Source organism: Peromyscus eremicus, chromosome 2 (genome assembly GCF_949786415.1).
Source record: "Peromyscus eremicus chromosome 2, PerEre_H2_v1, whole genome shotgun sequence".
Classification (NCBI taxonomy): Eukaryota; Metazoa; Chordata; class Mammalia; order Rodentia; family Cricetidae; genus Peromyscus; species Peromyscus eremicus.
In genome coordinates this window covers 121,337,578-121,352,673 of record NC_081417.1, presented here as the reverse complement: position 1 = coordinate 121,352,673, position 15,096 = coordinate 121,337,578, and the positions used below count along the sequence as shown (strand labels likewise).

Sequence of the window (15,096 nt, the reverse complement as noted above, 5' to 3'; positions counted from 1 at the left end):
AAGGGACCTTGCAAGTAGAGACAGGAATCCTTTCCTGGGCTAGAGATGGTTCAGCCATTAAAGGTTAGGTTCACAACCAAAACATCAAGGAAAGCCTTCCTAAGGCACAGGCATTTTCTTCTTCCATGGGGTTATTAAAACCAGCCAGTCCCTCATCTCACAGTGAATCTAAGAACTAACCCAGGAACCCTAGCTCAGGGGGCCTGAGCTAGCCCATTCCTCTCAGAACTGCTCCCTAGCCCAGCATAGTTTGGGGTGGTTTTTTGTGATTGTTATTGTTTGTTTGTTTGTTTGTTTGTTTGTTGTTTTACAGGCAGAAGCTTTGCTTTGGCTTTTTGAGACAGTCTCACTCTCTATCCAGGATGGCCTAGAACTCACTATGTAGGCATACAGTCTCACACTCATGGCAATTTACCTGTCCTGGCCTCCTAAGTGCTAGGATTACAGGAGAATGCCCACACTCACTCGTGCTAACTCTTAGGAAGGCAACATGGCATGGTAGCAAAGAGTTCACTAGGAAAAACAAAATCTGGGGCTAGGCAGTATCTCAGTCGGTGGAAGCTTGCCTCACATGCTCGAAGCTCTAGGTTTGATCCTCCGCACTACATAAACCAGGTACAGTAGGGCATGGCCTGTGACCCTAGCACTCAGGAGGTAGAGGCAGAAGGATCAGTAGTAGTTCAATGTCATCTTCAGATACACAGCCAGGGTCAAGACCAACCAAGGATACGTGAGACTGTCTCAAAATGAGAAAGAAAGAAAACCAACTAAGTTTAAGGCTATTTTCAACATTACTCAATCACTCCAAATACTTCCATTTCCTCATCTGCAAAGTGAGAATGAAAACAAAATCTAACCCAGAGAATTGCTGAAGACAGGAGAGAAAATCTACTCGAAAACAGGAGAAGGCATACATGCTCAGAAGAGAAACAAATGAGAACACTCTTCTAGCTGGGCATGGTGGCGCAAACCTTTGATCCTATTACTCAAGAGGCAGAGGCAAGCTGAATTCAAGAGTTCAAGGCCAACCTGGTCTACACAGTAAGTCCCAGGCCAACCAGTACTACATAGTGAGACCTTGTCTCTAGATAGACAGACAGACAGACAGACAGATAGATAGATAAGTAGATAGGTAGATAGATATAGATAGATAAATGAAAGCTTGAGTGTCAGCATCCATATAAAGTGTTCAGTAAATATTTGTGTCCTTCATTAAATAGGGGATATTAGCAAACCATAATGCCATCATTTAGTAATTTGTCCCTCATCATGAAACTGCCATCTGAGACTGTCTAGGGGCTCCAGCACCCACCAAGGATTGTGTCTCTCTAAAATCAGGGGGTGCCATGGGTGAACACTGTGATTTCCACCTAGTTCCCTTTGACAAAGATGCTGCCAGCAAAATAATGCCAAAGAAAGTATGTGGAGACAGTCAACTAGATTGAAGTTCATTTTCTGTAGCTTGGGGTCAGAATCGACCGGAGCACTCTGGTGATCAAGTTTTCTGCAATTCCCTATTCCACACATTAGCTCACTGACAGAAATTCACCACGGTATTTAAAGTGGCAGCCATCACAACTAACTCAAATTGTATTGGCTTCCCTGTTGCCGAAACACTCTGCTGAAGCCATCAATTGGCCAATTCGGAGATAACGTGGTGGCTGAAATTCCCTGTCATGTTGTAAAATCCCTTTCGAAGCAGCTCGTGGCTTGCAGATCCTCAGCAGAACCAGTGCCCGGAGCCTCGGCCAGCACCGCCTCATGTAACCCAAGTGGCAGGCAGGCAGGCAGAGCAGGAGCTGGCAGCGGGCACTGCCAAAAAGAAGGGCCTCCAGAGAGGGTATAACATTTTCTACTGGACGCCTTCTAAAAGCCAGTGAGAAAAGACCAGCCACGCGCACACGCCCGACACCAGGCCTGCCCACTGGGCATCTGCCCCCTCAACGCAGGCTGGGTAGCCAAAGCCACAGGCCTCTCAGGAAGAAAGGTGCCAGATTCCTAAAGGATGGCACGCAGGCCAGCCTCATAGGTGGACAGTGTCTGGAGCCAGTGCCTACCACAGGCACCCGGGGCCCTGCAGTCACAAGCCAGCGGAGTTACCACCCTGTTCTAAGCCTCAGTTTCCCCATCTGGAAACTTCAAGGTCTTTCTTCAACAGCATTCCATCACCTGATGGTCGACTCAAATGGGAAACATAATTCTCAAGGAGACCCCAAGCCAGCAGAGGTAGTGGACACCAGCAATCCCGGGACTGGCAGCTCCTGCCGCCTGTCTCAGGTTGGGGGCATCCTTCCCTCATGGAGCTAGAAGGATCGAGTCCAAGGTCAGCCTCGGCTACATCGTGAGTTAATGCCAGCCTCAAGACCTTGTCCCAAAACACCTAAAGTAAAGGGGAGGGGGGCAAACCACCACAATGACTCAAAAAGGCAGGGATAGAAAAAAGCTAGTCCTAATTTTAGATCACTGTCTATCTCCCACTGAAGAACAAACCTCAACTCAGAAGACACAATGACTTGCCCCAGTGAATCAGAACGGTACCCTGGCCATCCCAGTCCAAATCCATGTACTGCTCTCAACACTGCATTAAGTTTCCAGGAAAACTTGCCCACCAACCAACCACTCTCCCAGTCCGCTACTACCCCAAAGCCTCTCAAGTAGCCTTCTGTGACTAAGAAAGAAATATCAGACTCCAGGGAACCCCAAGGCAGAGAACTGGGAAACGAGTGAAGTGCAAGCTTCCCCTAAAACAAAAGAACAGGACACAAAGCCTGCCCCAGAACTGTGTAAACAGTTGTCACCAAGAGTGGGGATAAGGATTTGGGGAGGCTGGGCCAACCTGGGTCACAGAAGACACCCTGAGACCCTTCCTTGGTAGTCTTCCTACAGCCACACCTTGGACACACACTGCTCAGACAATCCTCTCCATGAGGGAAGGATGCCCCCAACCTGAGACAGGCGGCAGGAGCTGCCATGGCCAGCCAGGGCAAACTCACAAGCCTTGCTCAAGTGCTTAAGAAGCCATTTTATTTTGCACTCTGCCTCAGAAGTGAGACCATCTCCTCCCATGCCTGCCCACACCTTATCCCTCCCTACAAGTGGGAGACGCATTTTCTCAGCATGCAACAAACACGCATTGGGTGTCATTTGCACACTTAACAGACTAAGACCACAACAGCAAACTGCAGAATCGAAGGACCCCAGCGCCCAGAAGGTAACGAGCACCCCGACAACCTGCAGCTGATGGGAAATGACTCTCCCTCAGCCCTCTAAAGTGGAAATCACTTCCTTATTACAGATCTGGAAAGTGAGTTCTTCGGACCCGAATCACCCAACCTGAAGGAATGGAGATTCACACTCAGCGCTCCATGGGCTGGAAGTTATCCAACTTCAGGCCAAGATCTGCAGTGGGATAACTTTACATGGTAAAGGCAGGGCACACACATTTGTGTGTGTTCATAAATCACTGAACAGAGGTTTCCAGAAGCAGCTCTCATGTTTACTTGGTGATACAGTAGTTGCTTTTTTTTTTTTTTTTGGTAATTGCCAGCCATGACCCACTCACTAAGTTGATTCAAGATACACTAATGGGTCACAACTCCCACTACAAAACAATACTTCACCATTTTCTGCCACTTGTCACTCTTCATTAAAGTGTCTTTCACACTCAGTCCCTGGGCAAGGATCAAATCCGTCTCATTTCTCAGGGCACTGAGTCTTGCTCACTGACCTTAGATGTATTCAAGACGCTACAATCAGCCCCAGGATCGGAGACAGCAGGAGAGGTCAAGATGAAGTTTCACCCCTCAAAGGTCTAGAGACGGAAGGGAAGAAACTCCACCTTGACTCTGATAACTCTCCTTCTAGGCCACAAGTGACAAGTGAGTCAGAGTGTTTCCCAGTTCCTGGAGGAAGGGGAAGAAAGGGTTGGTCCTGGCAGGCCTGTGGAGGCTGCCACTTCTAAACCAACACTATCAGATGGACTAGTGGTCAAGGAAACGAAACAACCTTCCCGGGTGCCAAGGCACCAAGCAGGACCACAGGGAAGGGCCAGAGGCAGTCAGGTACAAGTGTGGGCTGGCACCAGTCAGGGGCATCCACGTGCTATCTCATTTCACTCTCAAAAGCAACAGACTGACATGGAGGCTGTGCACATGACGCCTCAACCCCTATCTCTTGTGGCTGCCTAGACCCCAGGGATCCATAGCTAATCAACAGGTGAGCAAGTGAATGAAGAGGCAGGCCTCGCTGACACACACCTCTCACACGAAGACGCTCCTGTCCCCAGTCGTCAATCACTGAACACCATCTGTCAGAAGGCAGGACTTCCCAGAGTCGGGAAGAGCAAAAGCATACATGTATGCAGAGCTTACAATGTGCCTGGCACAAGTATGCACTTACTGTATACGCACTGTGTGTGTGAATATAAGGTCATCTACTCCACATGATAACCCTGAGGGCTATGTAGCGTCAACACCTCTTTATTGTTTGAGGAAACTGAGGCACACAGGTTGATTAAGGTGCTCATGGCCCAAACAGCTAGCAAGCAACAAGACAGTACAAGGCAAAAGAGAGTGTCTTGGATCCTGCTTGGGTGTGTGGAATTGAGACCTGTTGGAGATGGGATGTGAAGGGTGTGTGCGTCTGTGTCCTCTGGCCCTTCTTCTTCTTCTTCGGTTTTACCTGCGTACGACCAGGGATGCCCAGTTCTACCATCTGCAGCCCTGATGTGTCTGCTGATATGTACTGTTCTCCCAGCTCAGGAGACTGCACACAACTCTGGGTAAGCACTAACCATACTCTGGCTATCAGCAGCACTTCAGCCCGCAAGCAGGGCTGGTGTCTGGCAACTGCAGACAGGGTCATGTGCTCCTGGCCCATGGTCACCTAGGGGTTCACCTCAGGAAATACAAAGTGACAAGAACCAGCTTCCTCAGCGTCCTCCCTCCACCAGCTCGCCCGCCCTTCGGCCCCTTCTGAGACTCTTCACAGAAGCAGACAATCAGGTGAGCCCTCAGCACAAAGGACGGCACAGGACCCCCAACCCAGGGACTTCTAATCTAGTCATCCCTATGCACATTTACATAGCACCACCGGCCTCCAGGGACAGCCTTCCCGCCCTTCCCCTGGCCACCCACCCAGTGGAGAGCAGGAGGACAGGCCTTGTCCACATTTTACTGTGAGGAGGGCCACGAAGCTAACACACACATGGGGCTGACTTTCAGATCCAGCTCCTTGCCAGTCAGTGCCACCCACAGGCCCCTGGGCCTCCCCACTGGGCCCTGTGGCTGCTCAGGCAGGCGTGGTCCAGGAACACTCTGTCCAACCCAGATAAGAGGCAGGGACATCTCAAGGGAGCCTTTATCAGCGCCAGCTGTGGCGGGACCACCAGCTCTGCCCCCTCGTGAAGGTGCAGGGACTGAGACAAGACAGCTTGAGGGGAAGGAACCTGGGACAGATCCGAGAAGCCCCAGCAGAGAAGGGCATCACTGGAGTCCATCAAGTACACAGGAGGCCCTTCCGTAAGGGCTAACTTGCTCTCCCTGGAAACAGTGCTGCTAAAGAGTTTTCTGAGCAAACACCAGGACTGCAAAGGACAATCAAACTCGGCCAGCACTAGCCGGGAGATAGCCTGCTTTATACATATGTATTATATCCCTTCACCCTCACAGCCCCACAGGAACTGCCATCCCCTAGCCTACAGATGGAGTAACAGACAACCCAAAGTCCATCCAGACAGAAAATAGCAAGCGTGCCCATGAAGTCAGATACAAGTCCAAGGCACCAGCCAGAGCTCAAACCCTTCCAAATCCAGAGGCTTCAAGCCCAGGAAAAAGAAAAGCATGCCATGGAAAGACACATCCCTAGGACTCAGCTCACCAGGGCCATGGAAAACCCCATTACCCTAGCAAATCAAAAACAAACAACCGCTCTAAGCTTCCAGCGATGTATATTAAAGAAGTTTATGTGAATCGCCTAATGCACTTGTGTCGTGGTCAGAATTACTACCGAACTAAAAAAGATTAATTTTGCTAAATACTTTAAACCCTCAGACACTGTTACAAAGACTACAGCCAGTGTAACATTTCTGCTATCTTAGCTGACAGACCTCAGGCACCTCCCCTACCCCCCACCCCCGCCATTTCTCTTAAGGGTTAAATACACACACAGAGAGACGGAAGACGAGGGTCCAGCAACACAGTGCCCACTGGAGAGCCCTCCTCCCTTACAAAACAGAGCTGGCCTAAGGGACACAGAACTGGGTGTCTCCCAGCTCTCTTCAAGTGTTGGCTGGCACAGAGCTAACTCTCAGTCCAAGTTTGCAAATGCTTAGCTAACAAAGATGGCATTATGCAAAAGGCTGCTGCACACGGCTGGTCTGGGAGTTCAAATGAAGTGACCACTGCCAACAACTTTGTTTGGGTCCCCACTGTCCCCCCCCTCCACCTCCCGCCTTAAATAAAGGGCAAGGATTTGCAATTTGGGGTCTTGCTGCCACTTGAAACCCATTACGGTGGCCACATTGCCTGGGTTCTGGCAAAATGCAATTTCAGCTCCTCATTTAATGTTTAATTAGCTACTAACAGAGGAGTCTGGCAGCCTCTGGGGGCAAGAGGAACTCCAGAAGACAGGGTAGGAGCCCAGGAGGGACTCAATACCAACTATAAGCTTGGGGGGAGGGGAGGAATGGCTGTGTATATTTTGTTGTTTTCAATCGGCCACACAAAGGTGCCAAGGGTCAAAGCCAAAGGCAAGCCTTGAACCTGCCAGGACCTCTGGCCAGATAGCTAGGCTGGCTTATCACAGAGGCTAGCACTCCTCCAACTCCTCAGAGCCCAGCTGCAAGGCACCCACTGCCACCCTCTCATGCCCGTCTGGCTAGCGGGCCCTGGCAGGCACGGACACTCCCTGTCCAGCAGGAACCTCAGCTCAGTGTATCCAAGGAGAGCCCTCTCAAATATCACTTTGCTATTTCAAACCCACCAAGGACACTGGACCCCTGCCACCTGGCCACACATACCTCAGCTGCTGTCCACACCCACGACTCGGGCACTTTCCTCCTCTGCTACCCCACCTCCGCCCAAGAAGGGGGGCAGGGGCGCACACTGAAAGGGGACCAGGTCTTCAGACAGGGACAACGAGACAAGCAGGGGAAGCTGGCCAGGGTCACAGATCTGCATGTCCACTATATTGCCCAAGTTCTTCACTGCGAGAAATGGGGTCTAGGCTTTTTGGAGCAATAATCCATGAATCTCTTAAAATCATGAACAAAGTCTCCTTTATGAGGACACATGAAATTTTCTGGAAAGAAAAGTCTGCAGCTTTTATCATTTTACTTCTGGCAAAAGCAAAGAGCCACTTCACCACAAGAGACCCCTTCCAAGGGTCAGGTCTCACCTGGCCTGTGACTAGGCAGTTCTCCTTACAGGGGTTTTGTTTAATTCCCTTTAAGTCATTTCTTCCGAGAACAGCTAGGGCCACAGACCGGGTACCAGGCACACTCTGGTCAAATGCAAACACCTCCCACTTCTCAGGGCGCCTGTACCAGGAGAGTACAATCAACACTGACAGGTAGAACTCAAAAGACTGGAAATTTTAGCCTCGGCTCCACACCCCCTAGACTTACAACCAAGACGCCCGGCCATGGCTTCATCTGTAAAGTGGGAGTGAGATTTAATAATAAAACCCAACCAAAAAGGCAGCTACAAAGACCAACCGCAGTCGTACTTCTGAAAGTGTACCGCACAAAGCCGAGCAGATACACCTGGTGGCATTCTCTAGCAACCTGAAGGCCACTGGGGGCGAACTGCTCTGCTCTGCTCTGCTCTTGCTACCAGAAGGGAGACACAGCAGCTGTCACAGGACGAAGAAGACCACTATGGGTCTGATTAGGCACCAGAGACACATAAATGCCTGTGTCCATTTACAAAGGACAAGAATAGACCAGCCTGTCAAGAGAAAACCCAGAGGGAGCCCCAGTGGGGTCTTGTGGGCTTTCCTCATCCCTCTAAGAGGCGCTACTTAGCCAAGGGAGAACAGCACAGAAATCACACAGGGACCCAGCCACACCTCCTGTGACCCCAGGTATTCCTGACTTAGGGCAAACCCATTCTCAGGAAAATCCACTCTAAACACAAACCCCCTAGCACTCTGCTCATGTGGCAAATGTCAGGGTGTTTAGGCTTCTAAACGAGCCAGGAAAACCCAAGCCACCAGGTGCGGGCCAGGAAATAGACAGTGACTCAAATAAAAACCCACCAAATCAGGACAGTTTCAACCCCCTCCCTGCTGAGTCACCTGGTTCATTCCAGGATCCCCACATCTGGCCTTGACCTGGGAGGGCCCTTCACAATCACCCAACCCCTGACCCTGCCTATCTTGGGGGGAGATGACCTGTCAAGATGACAATATCACTGTACAGGAGCCAAGACCCACACCTTCTATTTGAGCCATGGAGCCTCCTCCCTGCCAAGCAGGCAATACGTACCCCCAGACCCTTTTCCCCATACTTTAAGAATCTTTGACTCTCCATGGCACACCACCCAGGGCCAGTGAGCACTCTTCTTCACGTTGTACAAGTCCAAGAAGGCCTTATAGCTACCTAACGGACATTAAAACTGCCATGTGCTCAAGATGACCCACAGAATTTGTCATCTCAAGAACATCTCCCAATAATCTACGAGTTTTCCTGGTCCAGGTCCCCTCCCCGAAAACCCCCTGTGTTCCTCCCCTTATTTCACTCCTTTATCCCATCAGTGTGTGCTTACTATGTATATGGCCTTAGGGGAGCTAGGAGATAAACAGCTCCCAGCCTATGCCATAGTTTAAAAAAACAGAACAAAACAAAACAAAAAAACCACTGAGCTATAGCCAGAAAAGCAAATCTAAAAAGTTAGCCAGGATCATGCAAGCAAGTAATGCCTGCTGTAGGCCTGTGCCAGACAATGTCAGAAGCATGGACTCTGGTGTTCGCCGTGAGCTGTGTGCACATTCTAACTTCTCCCACTGTGATAAACCTCTGTGCCTCCGTTTCCTCGTCTACAAGATGGAGCCGTGGCGTGCTTCCTCTACCAGGGTCACCAGCAGAGTAAAGGAGCAAGCATAGTACTGAGCACCCCGCCCGACACATGGCAAGTGCTGCCATAGTGCACAGGTGACTTTGACAGACACTGAGGTGGAATCATCACCAAATGCAGACACTGATCGTAGGTGTCCTTGAGAGCTGTATGCATGATGGCTGATGCCTGTAACTCCCGCTACTCAGGAAGCCGAGGCAGGAGAATCAAGAATTGTAACACAGTGAGATCCAGTCTCACAGATAGGTAGGATTTGAGAAAACTACATTCTAGCCAAGGGGAAGACCAGAAGGAGCCACTGGGGGCCAAGAAAGATGGTTCAGCAGGTAAGAGCACTTGACACACCTGAGTTCAATCCCCAGCACTCAGGCTAACCCAATGAGACACGGAATAGAGAAACTAGTTATCCTTCATATAGTATTGTAAGTATACATATTATATATATTATATATATTATAATTACTTCAAAGTTTCCACTTATAAAGCAGGACATGGTGGGGCACACCTTTAACCCCAGCACTCAAGAGGCAGAGGCAGGCAGATCTCTCTAAGTTCAAGGCCAACCAGATCTATATAGCAAGGTCTAGGCCAGTCAGATCTACAGAGTAAGACCCTGTCTGGGGGGGGTGGAGGGGGAGAGTAAAAAGAAATATCTCCATTCAATGACATTATTCCATCTCCCTTGTGACTTAACCCAGGTCACAGGACACATCAAATTGATCCCAAGTTAAGGAAAAAATGACTTGAGCTGAAAAGCTATGAATCATGGGCCCCCAACTAGTATGACCTCATCTCTTAGCAGCATCTTCTAAATGTCATGCCAACCTCAGCGATCTGCAGGGTTCTACTGCCCTTCCTTAACAGTCCCTAGCGTTCCTAGCGCTGCCATCTTGCTTCAAGATGCAAGACCAAACCACAAATTGCTGGAGAGAATCTCAATGCTACTTACTAGAGCACCAAAGCTGACTGAAAATCATTGTCTTCAGGCTGGAGAGTCAGCTCAGCAGTTAAAGAGCATTCACTGCTTTGCAGAGGACCTGAGTTCAGTTCCAAGCACCCACCTCAGGAGGCTCACAACCATCTGTAATTCCAGTTCCAGTCAATCGGATACCCTCTGTCCCTTGGGGCACCTTTATGGGCGTGGTACACATTAATGCATGCAGGCATACATACATATAATAAATAAATAAACAGGTGGGTGTGGTGGTGCATGCCTTTCATCTCAGCACTCAGGAGGCTGGGCTAGTGAACTCCAGGACAGCAAGGGATACACAGTGAAACTCTGTCTCTAAGTAAATAAATAAAGGAATAAACAAACTAGTTAACTTTGTAAAAAAAAAATCATTAGCTTCTATGATTTCCTGTTGAAGAACATAAATGCCTATCAAAGACTGGCTTGGAGAACTAGAAGGTGTAACTCAGTGACAGAGCACTTGCTTGGCACATGCAGGGTCCTGACTTTGATTCCTGTCATGGGGACAAGGGATTCTGAAACAGGTAATCCTGTCCTGCCTTCCTCTCTAAAATGAAACCATCTGCAATGTAGGTAGAGACTAGTAACATAGGTTTGACTATTTGTAGTTATTTGGGGGGGTGGAGGGGGGGCCAAGGTTTGTGCAAGGTAGAAAGAGAAGGTCAAGTTCACTGGCTGCTGGACCACTCGGCCGGCCTCTGGCAAGCCCCAACTCGGGAAGTCCGGCCCCACGGCCACCATCACCACTTATCCTCCCAGAACCACATCCTTACAAGTGAAACAGTCACCTCTCCCTTGTACAACACGAAGTTGACCGAGCTAGAAGTACCACTTACCAGCTTCTCTTTCTCAACCCTGGAGAGGACACATGACTGGTCACATTTCTGAGCACTCTATTCCAGGGGCACTCACTCTTCAGCCACAGACAAAATCTCATCGCACTAACCATTCAGAAAGCCAGTGAGCTCAGGCTCTGACTCCTGTTACAGGCGCCATTTTTACCATGACAACAGCCATGGCATTGAAACTGACCACCTATGAAACTCACGCAGACGGGATCTGGTCTCCTAAACCAGTTTCAAAATCGGCATGCAGAGGAGGTAAATGACCTGTCCAAGAAGATGGGACCTGATGCTGCTCACCAGTTCCCATACCTAGAATGTGAGGAGCGTTCCTACCAAACAAGTGCAAACAGATCACCTACTGTGTGCATGCACATGTGCCACAAACATCTGTACACACTCAATGTGCAGCGCCTACTGGAAGTGAAAACTGGAAGAGGTGGAAGACATCCAGGTACTTCCTCTCTTTCCTCACTCCAGCCTTCCTAACCTGATGGATCCTAACCACCTCTTTCATCAGACCAAAAAGTACGGCCAACCCAACCCAGGATGATACAGTGTGTGTGCATTTAAAATAAAAAAATAAAATAAAATAAAAACCCAGAATAGTCATGGATCATGAACATCACAGATACCTTCTCTGTAATGATTTACCTTAAATTTATCCAGGTAGACAGAAACCCCTACAGCCTGGTAAAATTAACTACTTGCAAAGGGAAAATCTGAGCTGGCCATGGTGGCTATAATCTCAGCACTTGGGAGGCTGAGGTAGGAGTGTTAAAAATTCAAGGCCAACCTGAACTACATACTGAGTTCTAAGGCCAACCTGAGCTACAGTACAAGCCATCTGGGTCCCATCCCTGCCCTGAACCCCTGGTGGGTTGGCAAGACTGGTGTAAGATGGTGCCTGCCACAAAACCTGAGGACCTGGGCTTGACCCTCAGGCCCTACATGGTGGAGAGAAAGAACTGAGTCCCACAAGTTGTCCTCTGACCTCCATTCCCATGCTACATGTCACACACACCCAACTCAAATGTATGTACACACACACATATGCACACAAATAAATGTAATTTGAAAGAGTATTCGGGCAAAGGATAGTGAGTGAACTTAGCACTTTATAGTACCCATCACCTGAGCAGAGCAGCATGAGCTCCCCAGTGTATGCACATATACACCCTATACTGGGTGTGACATATACACCCCACACTGTGTGCACATATACACCCTATACTGGGTGTGCACATAAACACCCCACTGTGTGCACATATACAACCTATACTGGGTGTGACATATACACCCCACTGTGTGCACATATACACCCCACACTATGTGTGACATATACACCCTATACTGGGTATGACATATACACTCCACACTGTGTGACATATACACCCCACTGTGTGCATATACACACCACATTGTGTGCACATATACAGCCCATACTGTGTGCACATACACACCCTATACTGGGTGTGACATATACACCCCACACTGTGTGCACATATACACCCCACACTGTATGCATATACACACCACACTATGTGTGACATATACACCCTACTGTGTGCATATACACACCACACTATGTGTGACATATACACCCCACTGTGTGCATATACACACCACACTATGTGTGACATATACACTCCACTGTGTGCATATACACACCACACTATGTGTGACATATACACCCCACTGTGTGCATATACAGCCCACACTGTGTATGACATATACACCCCACACTGTGTACACATATACAACATACATTGTGTGCACATATACACCCCACTGTGTGCATATACACCCCACTGTGTGCACATATACAGCCCACGCTGTGTGCACATATACACCCTACACTGGGTGTGACATATACACCCCACACTGGGTGTGACACTTACACCCCACACTGGGTGTGCACATATACACACTGAAAGACTGCTCTCTGGAAAACAGAGCTAAAGTCCATTCCACAGAACTGCTGCTCAGCCACCCCTTCGAGTCCAGAACACAAGTTTCACGATTACTTTCTGTCTTTTTGGTTGTGGTCACTTTTTCTTAAGCGAACACCAACCAGGCTCAGTCCCCTCCCAGTTAACTCTCAACTAAACCCCACATGACTCCGAGTCTTCAAAACACCATTTCATTCTCCAGATAGGTATCCACCTCTATCATATTAAGTGCGAAGTGATGACTACCGCTCCCCAACTTAACACATCAGGGGAGGAGGGTTCAGGGAGGCAGGCAGCAGAAAGGTAGGTGGGCAGGAGGACGGGAAGGTAGGCAAGGAGGAAATAAAGACTTGCCAGTTGGCTGTGCACTTGCTTTTGATACTAAAGAAGTTAGAGCCATCCAACCCCGTAATTATTGCCAGGATTAAAAATGTGTTACTCACATAATCATGAAAGGCTTTTGCTTCACTTGAATGTTCACAAGTGTCTCTCCTTTCAGGGGCTGCACAGTAAAGGTCCCAAAATACACTACAAATAGAAAAACAAAGTCAGATCAGGTTACTAATTATTACCTGTGTATACAATGGTGAGTACAGGAGACACGGGGCAGCAGGTCTCCCAAACCAGCCATCCTTACAGCACTGGATGGACGAACCCAGCCCCTCAGACAGGTGGATCCAACCTCTCCTGGCAGGCCAGTTCACAGCGGCCATCCAAGCACCTCCTCTGTACTGGTGCCTCACATCCAGGGCACTGCTTGTGGTTAGCAGACACCAGGGCTTGGAAAGGTCAGCACAACCCGCCCCTGGTGTCCACACAGGAATCTGGAAAAGGACTCTGCCTGTCTCATCTGTGTCCTTTACACCACCCCACACCAAAATGGCTGCAGCATACTGCAAAAAGGTTCAGTTGTCAAAGTCAGGGCACAACTATGATTCACCTGCACAGAAATCTGGGTGACTCGGGTAACGAAGGGAACCTTATGGGTTCTTAATCCCATAGTTTACACACCCACCCACCCACCCAAGAATACCTGTCTGTGAGCCAAAGGGGAAGAGGGGTGATGACAATCAAGCTTCTTAGCCCCTCTCACTGAGCCTCTTCAGACAGCGCCCGTCCCTCAGACTCTAATTCTACACCGTCACTCCAACACTCCATATTCCCAAGAACAGAAACACAGGTCATGTGCTGGCTACAGGGTGCTATGCAGACACAGGGCCTTAGACAATCTCTATACCAGAACCAAGCCCAGCCAGAACCGGCTTGAAAGGCACAGTGGACCCTGGCACTGAGGTCTGATCTGACTTGTGGTGTACTCCTCCTGCTAGACCCATCATCGCAGCAGCGAGCCCCACTGTCACGGACAAGCAACACCCTCAAGGTGCGCCTATAACAAGACCCACCCCATCCAATCTGATCCTCGGCCTCCTCAGCGCCCAGTAAACAGCCCACACTGCTTCAGTGTCAAGCGGCACACAGCGGGGAAATTCTAACAAACCAGACTACAACTACTCACAGTCGCCACAACCTGAGCCCCAGTACAACCGGCCTTCCATGCCTGGAACAAGGAGAGACTCCAGGAGCAACAGGAAAACCAGGTTGTGGCCAGCTGCAGAGGGAGGCTAGGGACCATTCTTCCCTCCTCCACAACTGCTCCCTGAAGCACTACACACAGCCAAGACTTCAAGACGCCAAATCCCCAGCACCTTCAAAATAACTTTCACTCACAAGCCCATGTTTCTACAAGATCCAAGGCCTCCAGACCTGCCAATCCCATCTACACACTCACTTCCAAAACCAGCCACAGCCAACCTATCACCCACTCCCGCAGGTGGAATCCTTGCGCCACACCAGCCACCACCTCCTCCTCCTCCGACCAGGCAGTTAGGAGGTTGGCAGAAGTCATTAAAAACTCATTTTCTCTGCACAAGTTAGAACAGACACTTCATCCTCTCGCTGTTCAAAGGGACTTGAAACAGTAACCCTAGCTGGCAGTCAGGTAAATGTTAACAGCCGAACACTGCATTTGCCTCAACTATACCAAAATCAGCCTGCCTCCTGCTCCTTTTTCAAAAGAATGTGAAAGACTCCACAATCAGTCCCACAAAACACCCAGGTCACACACTCAAGACAACTTGCTTCAGGCTTTGACCCTAAGCTTCCCTCCTGCCTGCAGAAAAGACCACAGGCTGCTTCGGCCTGGAGAGAGGGTCACAGATAAGGAGAGCCAGCCCCCGACAAGCTGTAGGCATCCC

General features: G+C 49.4%; 1 protein-coding gene across 3 annotated transcripts in view; it reads right to left on the bottom strand.

Annotated features, from left to right (window-relative positions):
* Ssbp3 (single stranded DNA binding protein 3) overlaps window positions 1-15,096 on the bottom strand; it is a 152,275-nt gene that overhangs the window by 133,963 nt on the left and 3,216 nt on the right. For all 3 annotated transcript variants that reach the window (XM_059254623.1, XM_059254618.1, XM_059254619.1), the window contains exon 4: window positions 13,285-13,369. Coding sequence is in view for 2 of the 3 variants with exons in the window: in XM_059254618.1 (XP_059110601.1) it covers window positions 13,285-13,369 (85 nt within the window). In the remaining variant the exon portion in view is untranslated. The remainder of the gene's footprint in view (window positions 1-13,284; window positions 13,370-15,096) is intronic.